The sequence below is a fragment of the Cyprinodon tularosa genome, unplaced genomic scaffold (genome assembly GCF_016077235.1).
Source record: "Cyprinodon tularosa strain WSP-4 unplaced genomic scaffold, ASM1607723v1 ctg719, whole genome shotgun sequence".
Taxonomy (NCBI): Eukaryota; Metazoa; Chordata; class Actinopteri; order Cyprinodontiformes; family Cyprinodontidae; genus Cyprinodon; species Cyprinodon tularosa.
The window spans coordinates 165,962-187,981 of record NW_024039473.1 but is presented as its reverse complement, the minus strand read 5'-3'; the positions used below and the strand labels follow the sequence as shown (position 1 = coordinate 187,981).

General features: G+C 41.7%; 1 protein-coding gene across 1 annotated transcript in view; it reads right to left on the bottom strand.

Moving 5' to 3' along the window:
• Nucleotides 1-583: 583 nt before the first annotated feature.
• Nucleotides 584-22,020, bottom strand: part of nampt2 (nicotinamide phosphoribosyltransferase 2) — a 30,826-nt gene continuing 9,389 nt past the window's right edge. Inside the window, exons 3-11 of the mRNA XM_038269068.1 lie at nucleotides 19,157-19,260; nucleotides 18,953-19,081; nucleotides 16,689-16,847; nucleotides 15,723-15,853; nucleotides 14,443-14,668; nucleotides 9,757-9,876; nucleotides 8,296-8,436; nucleotides 7,972-8,097; nucleotides 584-1,420 (exon numbers count right to left, since the gene is read on the bottom strand). Coding sequence (XP_038124996.1) covers nucleotides 1,259-1,420; nucleotides 7,972-8,097; nucleotides 8,296-8,436; nucleotides 9,757-9,876; nucleotides 14,443-14,668; nucleotides 15,723-15,853; nucleotides 16,689-16,847; nucleotides 18,953-19,081; nucleotides 19,157-19,260 — 1,298 coding nt within the window. The 3' untranslated portion in view covers nucleotides 584-1,258. The remainder of the gene's footprint in view (nucleotides 1,421-7,971; nucleotides 8,098-8,295; nucleotides 8,437-9,756; nucleotides 9,877-14,442; nucleotides 14,669-15,722; nucleotides 15,854-16,688; nucleotides 16,848-18,952; nucleotides 19,082-19,156; nucleotides 19,261-22,020) is intronic.

The window sequence follows — 22,020 nt, the reverse complement described above, 5'->3', positions numbered from 1 at the left end:
CAAGTTAAGGATCCAAACAAAATGCTAAAATCAGACATTAAATGATATAAAAGTCATTTAAACTATTTAAAGACACGGAATGAAGCTTGAACTCTGACGACAAACTGGTTCCACTTCAACCAGTCTTGACAATCTGAGTCTTCACTGGTTTGTTAGACAGATGTTACAGAAAACAACAAACAGAATGGGGAAGAAAGCATTGTTTCTATTTTATATCAAGATATATTTACGTATTTGTAAATAAATATACACTAAAAATAAGAGGTATGTATTAGACAGTTTATTGTCTGCATTAATCCACTGTAGTTTCCTCAAATAAAAAAAAAAACAACCTTTGAACAACCCAGAGCTCCTCACTCTGCATTAGGACATAAAACGACTGAAGATCAGGAATTGTTCGGTAAATGAGCTGCAATTTCCAGGTTTGGATTTTAGACCGGAGAGCTTTTTGTTTTATAGTTCCACGTGGAAACATTTAGAGCACCGGTTGGTCAAACACTTTCTTTTTTATTTAGCTTCTTCTGCTCTAAACCTCATCCGACTAAAGCTGCAGCATAAGTCCTGCTGACGGTCCTGCAGGTTCCTCTGAATCAGTGGTTCCCACGTTTTCTGGCTTGGTTTTGTTTTTTTTTTCCATATTCCTTCTTCCCAAACTAAACTTTTCAGCAAATGAATAAAGAAAAATCAACTGCAATAAATTACATATTGATATTAAAGAAAGCCCAACCTTTTAAACCACAAAACTACCACCTTTAAAATATTTGAAGTTGACCTGTTTATTTTACAGTGCAACAGAATTCAACGTTAATATCAACACTTTAAAAATATCTTAAAACGGGTTTTCTATGCATTTAAATTTTGCATGTCAGGCTTCTGCAATTACACTAGCTTCCTCTAGGGGGAGCCCTCAAACTGTAATAATCCGTCCTGGAGCGTCAGCGTCACAGTGATGGCAAACATCAGCTTTTCCTGGTGTCCATCAGGGAAAGAATGTGTTTTTAAGGAAGAAGAACTTTAACTCATATTTAACCTGAGCTTCACGCTGCGGCGGAAACATGGCTGAACTTTATGGCTGTGAGGGAAGCAGGTGTACATGGAGGGGGGGTTTGGCTCTCAGACATGAAGGTTGCAGCAGTGGGTCGTTTGTGGTTCTTGGCAGGAAATAATCAACACGTCATGATATCATCTGTGATTTCTGAATGACCCGACGCAGCGTGGTGCGTAGAGTACCGTGGCGCCCATCGATGGCGCTGGCACTCTAATGGATGCTGCCGTTGATGTGGTTGTGCAGCAGCTCGTGTTCATGGTGGTTCAGGTTTGGAATGAGCTCCTCATCCCGAAGCAAAGCGTTCTTCCTGATCTCCTCCAGAGAGTAGTCCTGCACCAGGCTGCCATTCTCAAAAACAGTCACCAGAAGATCCTGTGGAAGGAAGAGCAGCGTTTAACTGGAGGTCTGAACGTTTCTTAACACCTCACAGGATCAACTCCAGGCACACAGAGAAGTTCTGCTGAACTGATTTCATGCAGTAAAATGGCCTTCAGAGGTTTGTTCTGCTTTTACACCGATCGCCCCATTGTAGCTCCAAAGTTAAACATATTTCACACTTTTTTTTATATTGATAATATTATAAAATTAGTCAAAACAATGTTATTAACTGAAGCACATTGAATGACGATTTAATGTTATTGTTACAGTTTAAATGTTTCCCTTTGAAATAAAGAAAGGGAAATAAAACACTTGTTTTTTTCTGATTAATTAAAAAAATAATTTTTCGTGACAACGACTGAAACATCATGATTAATTAGATTATTTAAATAGTCATCAACCAAATCAATAATCGATTTATCGTTAACTGCAGTTTAGAGACTCTAGAACGGAGGTCTTCAACAGGGGGTCCGCGACCCCTAGGGGGTCCGCGGAGGTACTGAATGGGGGTCGCGAAAGTTTTGGTTGATTAGACTTTTTTTTATATCCCCCCTGCAACGTTTTCCACTAATTGAAATGTCTTTAAATCCACATTAACATGAATTTAACAGACTGTAGTAACATCAACGGAGGCAGAAGATGTCTTTCAGTCATCAATGCTCACATTCAGCGACACACAGGAGCTCTTTCAAAAGCTTTCAAGGTTTCAACACCTGTACCATCAAAGAGGTCTGCGTATCAGAAATACTTTAATAATCCCAGGAAAAAATTACTTTTGTTACACGACATACATTACAGTATATATAGTTAGCGGGTCCTCGCTCCATCTCGCCATCAGTTCGGGGGTCCTTGGCCTGGAAAACCTTGAAGACCCCTGCTCTAGAACATGTACAGGTGCTGGTCATAAAATTAGAATATCATGAAAAAGTAGATTGATTTCAGTAATTCCATTTAAAAAGTGAAACTTGTATATTATATTCATACATTACATACAAACTCATATATTTCAGATGTTTATTTTGTTTAATTTTGATGATTACAAATGACAACAAATGAAAATCTCAAATTCATCATATCAGAAAATTAGAATATTACTGAAGACCAATAAAAACAAAGGATTTATAGAAATGTTGGCCAACTGAAAAGTATGAACATGAAAAGTATGAGCATGTACAGCACTCAGTATTTAGTTGGGCCTCCTTTGGCCTGTATTACTGCAGCAATGCGGCGTGGCATGGAGTCGATCAGTCTGTGGCACTGCTCAGGTGTTATGATAGCCCAGGTTGCTCTAATAGTGGCTTTTAGCTCTTCTGAATTGTTGGGTCTGGTGTATTGCATCTTCTTCTTCACAATACCCCATAGATTTTCTATGGGGTTAAGGTCAGGAGAGTTTGCTGGCCAATTAAGAACAGGGATACCATGGTCCTTCAACCAGGTACTGGTAGCTTTGGCACTGTGTGCAGGTGCCAAGTCCTGTTGGAAAATGAAATCTGCATCTCCAAAAAGTTGGTCAGCTGCAGGAAGCATGAAGTGCTCTAAAACTTCCTGGTATGTGGCTGCGTTGACCCTGGACCTCAGAAAACACAATGGACCAACACCAGCAGATGACATGGCACCCCAAACCATCACTGACTGTGGAAACTTTACACTGGACTTCAAGCAACGTGGATGAAGTGCCTCTCTTCTTTTCCTCCAGACTCTGGGACCTTGATTTCCAAAGGAAATGCAAAATTTACTTTCATCAGAGAACATGACTTTGGACCACTCACCAGCAGTCCAGTCCTGTTTCTCTTTAGCCCAGGCAAGACGCTTCTGACGCTGTCTGTGGTTCAAGAGTGGCTTGACACAAGGAATGCGACAGCAGAAACCCATGTCTTTCATACGTCTGTGTGTGGTGGTTCTTGAAGCACTCACTCCAGCTGCAGTCCACTCTTTGTGAATCTCCCCCACATTTTTGAAGGGGTTTTGTTTCACAATCCTCTCCAGGGTGCGGTTATCTCTCTTGCTTGTACACTTTTTTTCGACCACATCTTTTCCTTCCCTTCGCCTCTCTATTAATGTGCTTGGACACTGAGCTCTGTGAACAGCCAGCCTCTTTAGCGATGACCTTTTGTGTCTTGCCCTCCTTGTGCAAGGTGTCGATGGTCGTCTTTTGGACAACTGTCAAGTCAGCAGTCTTCCCCATGATTGTGTAGCCTATAGAACTAGACTGAAAGACCATTTAAAGGCTTTTGCAGGTGGTTTGAGTTAATTAGCTGATTAGAGTGTGGCACCAGGGGCCATCAATTTTGAACCTTTTCACAATATTCTAATTTTCTGATATGATGAATTTGAGATTTTCATTTGTTGTCATTTGTAATAATCAAAATTAAACAAAGTAAACATCTGAAATATATGAGTTTGTATGTATTGTATGAATATAATATACAAGTTTCACTTTTTAAATGGAATTACTGAAATCAATCTACTTTTTCATGATATTCTAATTTTATGACCAGCACCTGTATTTAGCCGACAGAGCAACTCACTTAGAGCAGGAATTATTAGGGATGCATGATATTGGGATTTTGGCCGATATCCGATATGTCGATATTTTAAAACTTATGTAGCCGATAACCGATATCGATACCGATGTTAAAGCTGGACAAAAATAAGTAGTCATTGAAAATAGCAGTTCTGTTATCCATTTCTGACACTTTGAAAAATAATAAACTCAAATATATTTTCATATGCTGATATCAAATAGATTTTTAAAACCGCTGTATCGATCTATTTTACTTTCAAAATCTGGTGAAATTTCATCGTTCTGTTACAAACTCTCGTGATATTTTGCAAATTCTTGTGAGATTTTGTTAGTAAAATAGATCGATACCGCGTCAATATATCAACATATAAAAATATGGCAACATTTGGTGAATTTTCGGGGGATTTCGTAGCATAACGATGACATATAGCAATATTTCATTAGTAAAAGAGATTGATATGGTGTTTTTAAATGGCAATATATCAGCATATGAAGATATTGGGATATTTTAATGGATCAACATTTTTTCCCTCGTCTTTAGAAGTTTTTAAGTCTGTAATAAAGAAGTTTTTGAGGAAGAAGAAGAAGAAGTACTTTTTTTTTTTTTTTTTAGACTTTAGAAACTCAGAAGCAGATCAAATATCGGGTTAAATATCGGTGGGGGGGCCGATGTCCGATATTCAGTTTTAAGACCGATACCGATAGGGGGCCAATTATATCGTGCGTCCCTAGGAATTGTATGAAAATAAATAAATAGCTGCATTCTACCAGTAATCAGATACCCTGCAGGAATAATAAGCTGGCCAAAGGAGGAGGTACAGGCCACAGATGATAAGACACGAAGGCTCCTGGAGGGTACCAGCCCAAATCCAGCACCCTGAGACGCCAGCCGTAAGGAAGGAGGCAGAGGACCAGTGAGGGTGAGAGACACTATCCAGGACCAAACATCCAAGATCCATAAGTACATCAAGGACAAGGCTCCAACAGAGAACGTCCTCAGTGAATGTCTCAGACAATGGGGAACAGAAAGGAGGCTGGAGGTTCCATCATGGGAGGGTAAGCCCCTACATGGGATGGACCCCTGAAACATTATCGAAGTGGCAGATATCAGGAAATCCTACCGATGTCTAGACCAGGCATCCCCAAACTCGGTCCTCAAGGCCCCCTGTCCTGCAGGTTTTAGAGGTTTCCTTGCTCCAGCACAGCTGATTTTAATTGATAGTTGATTAACAGGCTTTTGCTCTACTGCAATCATTATAATCAGCTGTGCTGAAGCAGAGAAACCTCTAAAACCTGCAGGACAGGGGGCCTCGAGGACCGAGTTTGGGGATGCCTGGTCTAGACAAACACTGAAGGGCAGCCCAGAGGCACTCATCATGGCTGCACAGGAGCAGGCCCTTAGCAGCAGAGCAACAGAGACCCAGATCTACCACACCAGACAAGACCCCAGGGACAGACTGTGCAAAGAGCCCCCTGAGACAATCCAGCACATAACTGCAGGGTGGAAGATGCTGGCAGGGAAAGCTAACATGGAGCGCCATGACCAAGTGGCTGGAATAGAAAACAGGAACATCAGTGCAGAGTGTGAGCTGGAAACCCCAAGGTCACAGTGGGAAACGCCTCCAAGCAAAGATCCTGTTAGAATTCCAGAATGGTGATGGCAAACCAGCCGGTCATTATGGTGGTGGACAAAAACAGAGGAAAGACATTATATCTGCATCTAAGATTAGAAAACATGTGTCAGCATGTTCTATAATCCAGAACTCCTTAGTGGAAAAGTTTTAGTTTCATTTGGGTAAGTAAAAGGAAACTTTGGCTATAAATTATTAATCAATCGAAAAAATAATCCACAGATTCATCGATCTGTAAAATAATCTGTAGTTGCAGTCCTACAGAACAGAGTGTAATATTTTGATAAGGCTGGAGTCATGGATGTCATCATCTCCTCATCAACATCTATGATGTAATGATATGATGATGTCGTATTAGATGCTAACTGGGATTCGGGCCACTTCATGAGATGCGAGTCCGTTTGCTAAGAGCTGCCTTCTGGAACTCTAAGCAACTTCTCTGATCTGAGTAAGATTATGACTTCTATCTAAATCTTTTCTAAAGTCTCCTGGTTATTCAATACAAAAACATTATGAAGTTATTTAAAGAGTTTGTCCAGAGAGATCCCTTCTCAGGAAAAAGAACCGCAGAGAAAGAAAGCACATAAACACATAGCTTTCATTTACAGGTTAACATTAGGATGATGGTCACTGGTGCATCCACATTAAATACCAAATTATTTACATGCCAGGGTGCTTCAAATGTGAATGAAAGGTTGGTGAAGGATGTGCTTTGAATGGTGCGAAAAGTTTGATTAAAGCAACACCGAACTGCGACTCAGACGGACAGATGGAGCAAATCGGGATTTTACTGGAGTCCATAATCGGAACTTTTGTTTGGTCACTTGGGGTTGCGTTAATAAACCAGTGTGGGCTTGGAATGTAAAGCCAGGCATGCACATCGTTGCACGCAGCTACAGCTCCCACTGTAGGGCTAAACACAAGGTATGAATTAGGGATGCACGATATAATCGGCCCCAAAACTGAATATCGGACATCGGCCACCCCACCGATATTTAACCCGATATTTGATCAGCTTCTGAGTTTCTAAAGTCTAAAAAAAAAAAAAACAAATTCTTCTTCTTCCTCAAAAACTTCTTTTTTACAGACTTAAAAACTTCTAAAGACCAGGGAAAAAATGTTGATCCATTAAAATATCCCAATATCTTCATATGCTGATATATTGCCATTTAAAAACACCATATCAATCTCTTTTACTAATGAAATATTGCTATATGTCATCGTTATGCTACGAAATCCCCCGAAAATTCACCAAATGTTGCCATATTTTTATATGTTGATATATTGACGCGGTATCGATCTATTTTACTAACAAAATCTCACAAGAATTTGCAAAATATCACGAGAGTTTGTAACAGAACGATGAAATTTCACCAGATTTTGAAAGTAAAATAGATCGATACCGCGTTTTTAAAAATCTATTTGATATCAGCATATGAAAATATATTTGAGTATATTATTTTTCAAAGTGTCAGAAATGGATAACAGAACTGCTATTTTCAATGACTACTTATTTTTGTCCAGCTTTAACATCGGTATCGATATCGGTTATCGGCTACATGAGTTTTAAAATATCGGCATATCGGATATCGGCCAAAATCCCAATATCGTGCATCCCTAAAAGTTCCCAGCTCACCATGTTTGATCTGTGCGACCCGACGCTCTGATGCGATCTAACTGCTCACACTGTACGTCTAAAAACCAGGTGGGTCTCAGCTCCGCAGTGAGATGGCGCTACTCGGACTCGTCTATCTGGAAGCCAAACCAGTAGCAGAGGAACATGAAGCTCACTAGAGTGAAACGCGCTGCCTTGGATATTTGGGCAATTTAGTGCTGAAAGCCCTAAAAAGAAAAGGAGACGACGTATTTGGACAAAGACATGGCTGAGCTAACATGGCTACTACGGTCTGACAGTTTGACAGAAAGAACTCCATTTCACTCATTGCACCCAAACGCGACGCAGGGAAAAGGGTTCGGACTCGCTCCTTAAATGACCGTCTGCCAAGGTGAGTTAAACTGGCGCCTGGAAATGGAAACTGGAGCAACGCTCCTCTTTGATAAGGCAGTGAGGCGAGCTGAGCGGGATTTTACCGAGGGCGCCCCCTTATGTGTGGATTGTAAGTGAGAGAGGTGAAAGGTCAAGAAACCAACGTCAGTGAAATACACAGAACATTCGCTGAATTTGATGTCAGTGAACTTTAAGAACGGATAACAGCATTTTTAATGAGGGTTGATGATGTCATCACTAAAATCACCTGAAATCAGCAAGGTTTTAGTGTTTAAAATACAGATGGAATAAAGACTTCACTGATGGGTAATAATGATTCTTTTGAAAAGAGAAATAAACATTTAAAGATGCTTTTAACTGAATCAGACCGGGTGTGACAGACCTCCTCAGGTTTGCCCGCGCCGCTCTCCAACGTCTCCAGGAAGCCGTCTGAGTTTCTCCTCAGAGACAATCGCCCCCTCTTAGATCCCTTGGAAGGGTCGGTCACTGGCTGCTTCCACACATCCATCTGGAACAGCAATAAAGGATGTTAAAGAGTTTGCAAGGAGACAGAGAGACTGTTCTTCTGCATAGAGCTTTGATGCATAGATCACACCTGGAGAGCAGGAATTTAAAGACTTTCACAAAGAAGTCACCAGTATCTAGAGACAACATGGAGCTATGTGTGCCATACATTTTCAGATGAATGGTGTCCTGAAGCACTCACCCCTTTGCCATTGGTCTCTACGTAGCTGCATTTGAATGCACAGCTAAGCGTATCTCTGTTAAGCTTTTGAAGCAAGGAGCTGCCGCAGCCAAACAGCACGTTCTCAGCACTCCAGCCTTCATCGCTTAGTTTAGCAAGAATCTAGAGAAAAAAGGGCCAAATCAAAAACACAGGCATGATTAGAAAAAAGGCTCTTCATCCCACTGTTCTTCCTGAACTAGCTTGGCTGTAAAGAACGGCGACCCGATGAACGAGACATCGGAAGATTGTTGATGAGAACAACGCGTTGTTTTTCAAACCATGTCTGTGTCTATTGGCCAATGCTCTGACCAATGAGAGCAGCTGACTGTGACGTAGGAAGCGGAACAGGAAGCTGGTCAGGGAGGGTAAACAAGCAGCCTGTCGGTAAGAAGGTGAATACGTCCCTCTTAAAAGTGAATGAGCGTAGAGCCTCTTCCTGCTCACGTTTCAACGAAAACCTAAAGTCTAATCCTTCTAGAACCGATTCCAAAGCTGAGTCTAACCAGATCTGTTCCATAGTTGCTGCCATCTTCCTTGTTTTGCTTCCTCAGCGTCATGCAGCTTTGCCGTCCCGCCCTCAAAACCCCGCCCACTTTGCATCCAACTCATCTCTGCGTTGTGATTGGCCCACCAGTTCTAGGGCCTGGAGCATTGATTGAGGCTTAGACCAGAGGTCTTCAACAGGGGGTCCGTGACCCCTAGGGGGCCCTGGAGGTACTGCATGGGGGTCGTGAAAGTTTTGGGGGTTTTTTGTTTATGTTCTCCACTGTAATTTTTTTCACTATTTGAAATGTCTTTAAATCCACATTAACATGAATCCAACAGACTGTAGTAAACAGATAAATGGAAGCAGAAGATGTCTTTCAGTCATCAATGCTCACATTCAGCGACACACAGGAGCTCTTTAAGCTGGACACCGTTTCATTCACAACACCTGTCCCATCAACCAGGAAGCAGAAATACTTTAATAATCCCAGGGAGGGATTACTTTAGTTACATTACTCCGTCTGTAGTTGAGTTACTATAGGACCAGTTTGATACAATATTTGGGGGTCCCCGCTCCATCTCGCCATGAGTTTGGGGTCCTTGACCTGGAAAGGTTGAAGACCCCTGGCTTAGACCACACACAGGCTGGTGGGTGGGGCTACTTTACTAGGCTGACATTTTCCCCACTTAAAGACCGAGAAAAGATTTTTTTTAACTTGCTCTAACATTATCCATCTCTTGCAGACGCATGTTTAAATGTGAAGCCGCCTAAAGTTAAACGCTGCGTCGCTTTTACTGTGAAAGGCTTCAGATAAACTTCTGGTTCTGAAAGCTCAGGTTCTCCTGAGCTTTCCAGAGAAGTTGACATGTTTATTCTTCATGGTATCTTCAAACAGAACTGTGCTTTAGATGAGCCTCTATCAGGCAGCATTAGATTATGTTGGGTTATACTACCTGATCCATGGAGCTGAGGTCGATTCCATCCCCCTGGATGATCCTCAGGTACGATGGTAGAACTTTGTATCCCACCGAGTTCAGACTACAGCCAAAGCAATCTCCTAAGATCTTGATAACCTAGAAAGTAAATTATTAGAACATTTCTAAGAATCAATTTGATACAATCCCATTTTATCGAAAGCATGATTCTCATGTTTCATGACGACGTTACATCAGCGTTCACACAGTCACTGAACATATTTCTATTTTCACACATCATTGTTCACAAGCAGAGACCCCATAAGGATGGTGAGATGGAAGAGAGACAGGTAGCACGAGGGAAACGCTGAAGCCAAGAGTTCACTGAGGCTGGAGCTGCTAAAGCTGCCCATAGCTTAGGAAAAGCTGCCAGCAGGAGGCGCTGCTGTGCAGCAATGTTTATGTTTGCCTGGAAAAATTCTTTCCAGCCTCAAAAAGGACCAAGTAAATTCTGACTTAGTGTATATTGCTTCATCTTAATTATATTTGTGCTTTTTTACCAGTCATAGTACATGATGGACCCTTTAAGCTGCCAATCAATCAGATGCATGTGGAGATCATTTTCAGATTAAGCAGAACAACTTGTTTCATCTTCCTTTTCACATCCCTGTGCATCTTTTCATACCACGTATGTAACTTCAAACGTACTTGCTTGGTAACTAATGAAGCAATGACATTGCAGTTTTGTTTGTACATTAAAAGAAATACCTCCACGAGTTCTATGTTGTACCAAGAACGCAGCGCTGCATTCCTGAGGCAGATCAGAGCTTTTCCTAAACACCATCTGGCTTAGAAGCAGCTGGAGATTAAACCCTGAACTGCAGTTACTAATGCAGCAGCAGCAATAGTCACACCGGGATTAGGATGTCACAATCAGCAAGGACCAAGACATTTTACTGTAGCAGAAGGGTTGGTTTGTTTCAACAGAAAAAAAGGTACCAGTAAAGCTAACCGGGGTCGACCTGACATAAAGAAAGGAGAAAATACAAAGGAAAACATATGTGCACGATTAAAGGAAAGAATAAAAGAGGATGGTTGGATTCCTAACAGCTAATATCAAAGCTAAGCTTACATTAATTCAGTTCGCAGTTTACCCCGTACAGACTAGGACTGCTCAATTAATCTGCAATAAAATGGCAGTTTAATAAAATGACATTTTCAAATCACATTCAGCAAGATTATAACCCTACATTTCTCACTCCAGTGCTTTAGGTAGCAGTAAAACACTTAAAGTGGGTTTGCAGCCACACAGAGTCGACAGAGTTGGAGTTAGCAGGGAGATCCATGCATGCAAGCAGAAGTAAACACTTTTTCAAACCAACGTAATAAAATTGCAATTGCAATATTGGTGAATGTTTAGACTGGGTTTAGACTGCTTTGATCCAGTTGAACTCTCTGAATTAGCAAAATTATTGTCTTCATCTAAGCCTTCAACTTGTATGTTAGATCCAGTTCCAACCAGGTTATTTAAGGAGGTATTCCCTTTGATCTCCTCCTCCATTTTAGATGTGATTAATCTATCTCTGTTACAGGGATATGTACCTAAAGCTTTTAAGATTGCTGTAATTAAACCTCTGCTTAAGAAACCGTCTCTTGACCCAGATGACTTGGTCAATTATAGACCTATATCCAATCTTCCTTTCTTATCCAAAATTCTTGAGAAAGTAGTTGCCAAACAAGTTTGCGATCACTTACACCATAATGAACTTTTTGAAGAGTTTCAGTCTGGCTTTAGAGCTCATCATAGCACTGAAACAGCTCTGGTGAAAGTCACTAATGATATTCTCATGGCCTCAGATAATGGACTTGTATCTGTGCTCGTCCTGTTGGATCTTAGTGCTGCATTTGATACAGTTGACCATAATATTCTTTTAGAAAGACTTGAATATTTTGTTGGAATTAAAGGAACAGCACTAGACTGGTTTAAATCTTATCTATCTGATCGAATTCAGTTTGTTCATGTTAATGATAGATCTTCAACACGCTCAAAGGTTACCTGTGGAGTACCACAGGGATCAGTGCTAGGACCAATTCTCTTTACTTTATACATGCTCCCAATTGGTAGAATTATTAGACAGCATGGGATTAATTTCCACTGTTACGCTGATGATACCCAGCTATATCAGTCTATAAATCCAGATGAAGCTAACCCATTACATAGATTACAGGCATGTCTTGAAGACATAAAAACCTGGATGACTCTTAACTTTCTGCTTCTGAATGCAGACAAAACAGAAGTTATAGTCTTTGGACCAGAGTCTCTGAAAAAGAAACTGATTAGCCAGTCACTTCATTTGGATGGGATTAAACTGATTTCAGATAATAAAGTAAAAAATCTTGGTGTTATTTTTGATCAGGACCTGTCATTTAAATCCCATATCAAAGAGGTTTCTAGAATTTCCTTCTTTCATCTGAGGAACATTGCAAAAATTAGAAATCTCCTGTCCAGGGGTGATGCTGAGAAACTAGTCCATGCATTTGTTACTTCAAGGCTGGACTATTGTAATTCTTTACTGTCAGGAAGTCCACAAACTGTAGTTAAAAGCCTTCAGCTGATCCAAAATGCTGCAGCCAGAGTTCTGATGAAAATGAAAAAGAGAGATCATATCTCTCCTATCCTGGCTTCTCTTCATTGGCTTCCTGTTAAATCCAGAATAGAATTTAAAATCCTCCTTCTCACATATAAAGCCTTAAATGGCCAAGCTCCATCTGATATCAGAGATCTGATTGTTCCTTATGTTCCTAACAGAGCACTTCGCTCTCAATCTGCAGGTTTACTAGTGGTTCCTAGAATTTCTAAAAGTAGAATGGGAGGCAGATCTTTTAGTTCTCAGGCTCCTCTCCTGTGGAACCAACTACCAGTTTTAGTCCGTGAGGCAGACACCCTGTCTACTTTTAAGGCTAGGCTTAAAACTTTCCTTTTTGATAAAGCTTCTAGTTAGAGTGGCTCAGGTTATCCTGAGCTATCTCTATAGTTCTGCTGCTATAGGCTTAGACTTTTGGAGGACATAGGGACCCCCATTTCATCATTCTGCTTCATTCTCTCTCTGTTCTCCTATTCTGCAGAATCTGTTAGTTCAATCTCTAACCTTCTGCTCTCTCTGCTTTTCCTCAGAGTAGCTTTGCCTCGTCTGTTCCTGTTTGGCTGTGACGTCATCCTGGAAAGAAACATCAGCTGTGCTGCTTCCATCAACACCCTTGTTAATAGATGTTGGAGATCGGCCTGTTTTCCAGTGTGGTCCTGTTTCTCTGACCGTGACTGAGTGGATGTGCTCTCTTCGTCCTCTGGCATGGGAGCTGCCTTGGAGCTCGTCTGCCTGGCTGTGTGTTTCCTGGACGGGGCCGCCTTTTACAGCTGCTTTTTGTATCTCTGCTTCTGTCTCCTTGAACCCCAGTGGGCCTCAGCAGATGGCCGCTCACACTGAGCCTGGTTCTGCTGGAGGTTTCTTCCTGTTAAAAGGGAGTTTTTCCTCTCCACTGTCGCTACAAGCATGCTTAGTGTGGGGGATTGTATTTGAGTCAATGAGTCGATGCAATCAACTGGTTTTCCTTAGATAGAAAACTTTGTATCAATTTGACTGTATGATCTGGTTGAACTGTAAAGTGCCTTGAGATGACATGTGTTGTGAATTTGGCGCTATATAAATAAATTGAATTGAAATTGAATGGCTTGGCTCCGTATCTTAACGGTGAAGGACGGAGAAGACGAACGTGGAAGGTGAAATGCGGAGGAGTAGCGGTGGATGAATGAATGAAGGAGAATTTATTTCAGACATTTTGACAAACATCAATGAAAGAATCAACCAAATACACACAAAAAAAGACTAGTTAACATCAACCAAACCAACCAGACACCGATTTCCAAATGAACTAATTTCATCTGAACATAAATAGAAACAAAACCCTCCACCAAATAAACCTGTCGGTATATACAGCCAGAGAAATGACATCAACTGATGGAAATTGTCTGAAAATGGGTATATGGAACAGTTTTTGTTGATTAAAGGTATACTATGCAACCGGTGTTGATTTTTCAGCGAGGCTCCCCCCAGAGGGCGAAAGTAAAAGTGCACTGTCGTAAATATGCTCAGCTGTTCTCCTGGTTTCCTCATCAAGCCAGGCGCGGTTGTTTTGAGCTCTGTCCGCAGCCCTTTTCCTCTTTCTTGCCTGCTCCGACATGGGCTTTCGCTGTTTTCACGCTGGTTCCGCCATGATAACTGCACAAAGATCGCCACTGCGCTAGCAACGAGCATGCTTTTAACTGGGGGCGTGTAGCAGTTCTCGCCGTAAAGCAAGACCGACTCTCGCAAGACTTCTGAGCCTGTGGGTGCGGGCCGAGGGCTCCTGCGGTATTTCCCCCACAGACCACCAGGGCGGCCGAGAATACCTTTGTTCAACCTGAAATGACTAATTTAATCATCCAAAACGTTATGGAACACATTAATTAACTGAAAAATCTTGCATCGTATGCCTTTAACATTTACGTAAAGCGGGGGTGGTGCAGTGACAGAGGATGTGGAATCGGAGGCTCGACATGGGCTATCACAGCTAGCTTTTGGTTAGCCGTGCCCATCACAAGTTCTCTTTGCCCCAAAATACATTTTAAGTTTCTTAATAAAAAAAAAAAAAAATAAATCTTTATCCTTGTAAATTTCTCCTCTTTACCTCAATTAAGGTCTCTGCTGGGTCTCCAGAATCTGGTCGGATCACCAGGCAGGAGTCTTCGCTGCGCTCCATGACTCGCTCCTTTAGCTTGTCTCCCCAGATGTGTTTACAGGCGTTAAAAATGTCGTAGCTGTCGCTAACAACCGACACCGGACCCGACAGGAACTGGTCAAGGATGCTCTCAAAGGCTTCCTTCTCCTTGTTCTTTCCCCAAGATATGATGGTACTGTGTAGGAAGTGAAAGAGAGAACGAGACAAACAACATCGTCAAGACGCTAAAATGAAGAAATAGTTTCTTTAAGAAAAAGGGACATTTGTTTAAAGGAAAAGTCAGTTTATATTCAGAATTGCTTTAAATCTGAAATGATTCCATCCTTTTCAATAAATGATCAGTGTTTTTAATTCAGAGTAATTTTCATGTGAATGTGCTTTACTGGAGGCATCCATGTTTGTCAAAGAACACTACTGCCACCTACTGGTTAGTGACATTGTCACGGTGCGGTATCGGCTGTTGATCAAGTCCCAGTGCTGTATCTGGTGTTTGTCACAACGCGCTATTATCCAAGTCATCTGGAAAACATTCTTCTTCCAAATGTTGGCTACATATTACGGGTTTTTTCTCTGGCCAGAAGTTCGATGGCAAATCCTCCCTCTTCAAGTTGGCGATCCAACGACCAACCCGTCCGTGGAGGATCAGGAATCAGAAAGGTGGAATAACTCTTTTTTTCCCTTTTACCCGATGTATTCCAGCATCCAGCTGCCATGCACGTGGGCATTGTCAGTTTCACTATAGCTCTGGTGAATTTCAATGGTGAAGTCCTCTGGAAATCTTCAATAATTGTTGTTGATTGCAGATGTGTCTAGTAGTTCCCATTGATTTTGCTTGGAAAGCGGGGAGAATGGCGCTAGGCTTACCGCACCATGACGTCACTGCTGGAAGATGGCAGGAGGGAGGGGCTACTATATTTGGGCAAAAATGGCCGCTCCCAGACTCAGTGATCACCACGACAATTATTATTTATTTACTTATTAACACTAAATTAGTTTTAGGTATAAATGGGTGTGCTTTGGTGGCGCAGTGGCTAGCGCACACGACCCGCTAGGAGGCCACTAGTGCCGTAAAAACCCCCAAAAAGTTTTAGGTATTAAAAATTATATATTGATTATTCCTTGCTGACCGGACTTCTCCTTTAAGATCCTTAAGATTCTTTAACAAACATATCAAGCTTCTTTCTTAGGGATTAGAACTTAGAAGTAGCTCATCTCTCTGTGTGTATTACCTGTGTTCAGCTGCTGGAATGGAGAAGCCAGCCATTGGACAGCCATAATACCGTTGAGCCATCAATACTCCAGCTATGGTGTCTGTACTGCAGAAGTTCACCAGGTGAGCGGCTCCACCCAATGCGGCCGACTTCAAATTAGAAAAATATAAACAACTGGAATCAGTTTCAATGACAGTGCAGAAAAAAAAAGAAAATGATGTTTGTTTAAAATATTTTTTTTCATTGGATTATGGTCCAAACATTGAGCTTCCCACTAGGATCTTCAAAGTTTTCAAATATGATGCTCTAAATGACAGGTACAATCTTTTATTACATATCTGGCCTTCAAATCAAATCACCATATTTTGTGTTGTAATATTGTGATAAAACTAAATTTGCCAACAGCAAAAATGAATAAAGAAAAAAATCACAATTGAGTTTTTTATCATCACTAATTCTGATTGTTTAGACCAGTGGTTCCCAAAGTGTGGGGCGCGCCCCCTAGGGGGGTGGAAATTTTATTGTAATCCAAAGGGGGGCCCAGAAGAAAATCTTTGGGAACCACTGGTTTAGACAATATATTTTAATTGTTCTCCAGGCTACAAATGTATCACGACAATCATAAATGATATAATAAAAAGCAGGCGGCTCACTGGGGCAGTGGGTAGCACTGCTGCCTCGCAGCGAGAAGGTTCCAGGTTTGATTCGTGGCCCCAGGATCAAACGGTGTGAAATGTGAACTCTTGCCTTTTTCAAATGGTCTTTAATATTAGATCAGACATGTATGATTTTGTAAGGTTTAATCTCTTAAATTATGATGAATGATCTTTTTTCCAACTCTCTTCATTTGAACCTACATCACTAGAAATGTTTTTACTTTACCTGAAACCCTTTTTATAAAATAAAGTCGGTAGCACTAGAGGTGGACATAATGAGCTGGCTGTCTCCAGTCATTAGAAATCAGAATCAGAGAGACTTCCTAACCTCCTGAGATGAGACTCCTCTGTAGCCAAAGTCATGCAGTTTCAGGTCCAGGCCCTCCAGGCTCCCAGAGGTGGCTTTGAGATGTTTGGCCAGGATCTTCTTGAACTCTCTGGATATCGTAGCTACTGTGATGGGATACCACATCTGGACCAGCATGGTCTATGGACATTTAAAAACAACAAGGATCAAAGACACTTCTGAGTAGCAAACAAGAGGAGCAAAGCTCAAAAGGATGACAGGAACAGTCTTCTAATGCAACCTTCACACCCAACAAGCTTCGCGCAGCAGAAACGCTAACATCTACTTCCAGCCGCCACCAACAGGAGGGGAAAACCCTGGAGAGGCTCCCGGGCCTGAGGCAGCTGCTGCTGGGGATTCCCAGTGACAGCGCAGCGCCGGTATGTGGGGGTCTGAGCGGCTCCCACAGAGAAATAATCTTTGAAGGCAGGATGGTAATCTGGATGAACTGACTGCACAGACCATGTTTTCAGGAGGACTTTCTCACTTCAGAAGAATATTCTCAGTCATCCAGGTCATATTCATCTTTAAAAAAGTTTAAAAACAATCCACTGGACTTTGTTTCCAAGTTTGAAGACATTTCACCTCCCATCCAGGAAACCGCGCTAACCACCGTAGCTAAAAGGGAGACATCCTGTGCTTCAGTGAGGTATAAAACAAATCGCCTCTTATTGTTGCATCAGATTGATTCAAATCTCTTTGAGTTGCTGTTGGACGGACAGACGGACTGAAGACGAGTCTGCAGAAAGCGGACCGAGCCAAAGGCCTTCCCTCCGCCAAACCAAAGCTTTCCATCTGATTTTCCCGTCAAAATTTATTTTTACGGAAAGACTATGACCTGGATGACTGAGAACCTACATCAGCATATTTTCCATCTGATGCGTAATAAGTGCTCTGCTTGGGTGAACTACAGGTAGACTGATAGTCGTGTTGATGTTCTTATTTAAATGAAGTATATCATTATATTAACCTCTTTATTTCAAAATAAACATTTTAGACAGAACAAACAAGCACACAAGTACAGGTTGCTCATTAACTGTCCTGGTGCAATATGAAAAATAAATGTTTGTGTTAAAACTACGCAAACTTACATGAGAAATGTAGCTGTACATCCACAAAATATAGGCTACTTTGTTTCATTAAGCGCAAAAAAAGACATTTTTGTTTTTAAAGCCCCTAAGGGGTTCAAACAATAGGCCCCCCCATTTCAACAACTGAGTTTTTTTAGACTAGAAGAGTTCTGCCTTTTAAGACAGGAAAGTATAGCAGTTAATGTTGCTACTTGAGAAAATACTGAACCATAGAGATAAAAATAGCCCTGTGATTCAAATTATAAATTGTATTTGGAATAAAAATGAGAGAACTAGGGGTGCTAAAAAACACATCCTCCAAAGACAGATATTTACATGGGAATGTGGCAGATAATTAATTGACATATTACTGATCTTGCTGGATTTTATTCTGCTTTACTTCCATAAATTGCAGGATCTTCTTTACTTTATCTTTGCCAGAAGATTTAAACTTTAAAAGCCTTGCCCTCATAATTTGAAGTTAATTTATCTATAAAGGCTATTTTAATTATTGTGATCAATTTGCGCCGTCAATCCCGGCGCATGCGCGCTTCATTTGCAGTCTGGACGCTGAGGGTAAACATCCTGCGGCTCTGACTGCAGCGCTGATTCCTGCGGGAGAACGGGGTTGGGATGGGGGAGGCGCCCCACGGCAGAGTAGGAACGATGCATGCTTTCACGTAAGAGTCTCCAAAAGCCGCCAGTGACACCGTAAAAAGTCGCCAGATTTGTCGCTAGTCGCTTTTTAAAAAAAATAGTCGCTGGAGGGGTCTGAAAAGTCGCTAAATATAGCGACAAAGTCGCTGAGTTGGCAACACTGCGCACATGCAGCGCTGGCTCGCTCTGCCGTAAGTTTTTTTCTTCCCCCGTTTCAGTCAAGTGGCAGTGATGACGGCGGCGGCGGATGACGCATTAATCGCGCAACACAACTAATCGATGATGAAATTCGTTGCCAACGCTTTTAAAAGTCGATTTTTATCGATTTTATCGATTCGTTGTTGCAGCCCTACTATTTATTTTAGAAAACCGAGCAAAAGGACGTGATTTTTGCGTTTGTTGATGAAAGATGTTCCCGCATTACCCCCTTCGGATGTCATCTGGCTCTGAGCTGTAGCCAGCAACTTTGATGATGAATAAACACTTTGTTAAGAACAGAAGAACATTTTTCATATTTACCTCAATGTAGTTGGTGAGCCAGTAGAAGTCTGGATCTGTGTTTTCCACAGTGAACAGTACATTTCCCCGTGGTATGATCTTCCCTTCTGGGAAAGCTTTAATCCGAATGGGAAGACGACCGTCGTGTTTCTGTCAGGCAAAAATAACATCATTGAAAATTTTAAAAAGATGGTTAATCAGATGTAAATGAAACCTTCTGAATACCTCTAAGATTTTTCTCCAACCCTCTTCATCAAACACAGCCTGTTTGAAATGCATCTGGTAGAAGAGCTTGGCCTCCTGAATCTTGTCTTCAGTGACGACCGGGCCTGAAAATGACAAAGCAAGCAACCTGTTAGTGGAGATCGCCACACATGCTGCAGAGAGCAGGACCCACCAGGAAATCTGACAAGACAACATTGTTGATGCTTGTACCAGTTTAGTTCTGACGCGCGGCTGAAGCATGTTTGCTGCTCCTAGCGCGGGGAGGAAAGTGGGTCTGATGCGTGGTGGGCGGAGCTACTCTATCCTAGGGCTGGGCGATATAGAAAAAAAGCTTATCGATAAAAAAAAAAATGCATATTGATCGATATCGATAATCATTGAAAAGATTTGAAACCATATTTTATGTGCAGCTCTGCCTGGACTTTTTATAATATTGCTAAATGATTTAATTTTAATAAAGAACACAAACACAGACTTCCAATTAAATCTTTATTTAACCAACTTTTTTAACCATAACAGAATTGTTTTAAAGAAAAATAACTTAAGAGACCTGGGTTATGTTATTAAATACTGACAAAGAATAAACTAAAGTGACCAGAAAAGTGACCAAAATAAATTTAAATAAATAATGTTCCCGACACATTTTCCAGATGACTGTGGTTTGTTTTTGGTCCGACTTGCCATGACCGAAATACTGCCAGACTGCAGAACTACAAAAACCCTTCTATGGAACAATTTCCTCCGCCTCTCCTTGCTGCGACATCTTCATGTGCTCTGTGTTGTGGTTTGAGAGGGCGGCGCTTGGTGACGGCGTGCCTGGGTCCGCGATTGCGATTGGTTGGGAGGAAGCAGTGACTAGCATAAACCTACATGCTAGGCTACAATGAGAAGGAAAACTGCGTTTCTTTATCGAACTTTTATCGACTCTCTTTTTTTCTATTGCGCCACACGTCTATCGATCGATATATATCGTTATTGAATTATCGCCCAGCCCTACCCTATCCTTTCTCTGCCTGGAACAATGGCAGCTATATTAGCTGTGATCAGCGGGTAAAAAGTAGTTAGAATCTATGTTGAAGTGAGAAAGTCCTCCTGAAAACATGGTCTGTGCAGTCAGTTCATCCAGATTACCATCCTGCCTTCAAAGATTATTTCTCTGTGGGAGCCGCTCAGACCCCCACATACCGGTGTAGGTACCAGATTGACTCGGGCTGCCAGATTGACTCGGGGGCCTGCGCCTTTTGAGATGCGTCAGAGCGTCCGCCATCTTAAATGTGGCAAATCTGCAGTTTCTCAGTCACTTAAACAGTATCAGAGGGACTTTAATCTCTGAATATACTTTGTATTCGTAGTATTTTTGGTTTTGTAATATTACAAGTTTATTTTTTGTATCCCTTTAGCTTCATTCTCCTGAATTTATTCTCGTTACAAATGCAGACCGCGGGCTCAATGTAGTTTGTTTGAGTGGCATTGCCATAATGTCACGTCATCGGGAGGCGCAAGGCCCATGGCGAATTCGGTGACGTCATCAGAAGGCGCAGGGACCATGGAGAATGTCTTCGTAAAATTGTCCGTTTACAAACAGCAATCCCGCTTTCGAATAAAACCTACACCCCGCTATAATTACTTTAGTAAGCTGTCCAGACCAATCAAAATGTTTTGCGCAATTGTGCAAACGTTAAAACAATTATGTATTGTGACGTCATCAAAAGGCGCAGGCCCCCGAGTCAATCTGGTACCTACACCGGCGCTGCGCTGTCACTGGGAATCCCCAGCAGCAGCTGCCTCAGGCCCGCTCGCCTCTCCAGGGTTTTCCCCTCCTGTTGGTGGCGGCTGGAAGTAGATGTTAGCGTTTTTCAGGTCTGTGCTACAAACTGCAGGCAGCAGGATAATAAAAGCCAACATATTCTGCCGGCAGGTTTCTACATTTGAAGTTAATTTAGGCGTTAATAAACTGTTTCAGAGGAGTGATCATAGCGCTCTGCATCAGCAGTGCTGCGTCTGACTCCCTGCCAGCTCCCAGATCAGCTTCTCTCATTGGTTGATGAGGCGCGTCCAGCAGATAAAGTTAAAGGTTTCCAACTCCATCAGCTGCTGTTTCTGAAGCGCGTCGTTGCGGCAGATGCTCAGACTCGCTGCTCCTGCTGGTTAAAATGCGCTGCAGGACCTTCTGCTGCGACTTGATGCGCGTCAACCATTGGTTTTGCATGGAAACCAGCTGCTTCTGCTGCGTCAGGTTTGAACGTAGCATAACAGAACATATGGAAATAAATGAGGCAGATATCAAATTAAAACTGCATTCTTTTTTTATTTATCTCACAATTATTGTTGGTTACTAAAACTATTTGGAAAAAGAACTAAAAACAGTTTTCTGTTTAAGTTGCATGAGTCTCATTCCTGCATTCAAACCGTGTCCCTTAGATACTTCCTCCCGTTACTGAGGTGGTTTAGTCCTGATCATGCTGATATTCCTTCATGTCCCGATGAACCAAAATAAACCCATCTAGACACCTTTGCCTTTTTTTCTTCAAAACTACTGCATTTTTAGAGTAGTGCAGAAAAAAAAAGCATTAATTGAAGTGAGAAAAATGTAGTTCAGGCCCAGCTAGAGTACGAGAATAAAGTCATGACATTATGAGAATCATTTTGCAACATTGTCAGTTATTGGCTTCTCTAAAGTCTCTTTAGGTGTGAGTGTGTGTGTGAATGGTTGACCATAACCGGGATCAAGCGTTACAGAAAATGGATGGATGGAGTAAGAAGGTTGTGTCTCTGACAAGAGGCTTTAAAGCAGAACCTCCTCACCAGCAACCTCATTGTCCTGCTGAGTTGTACAGAGGAAGGTCAAACAGGCTGCCTTCATG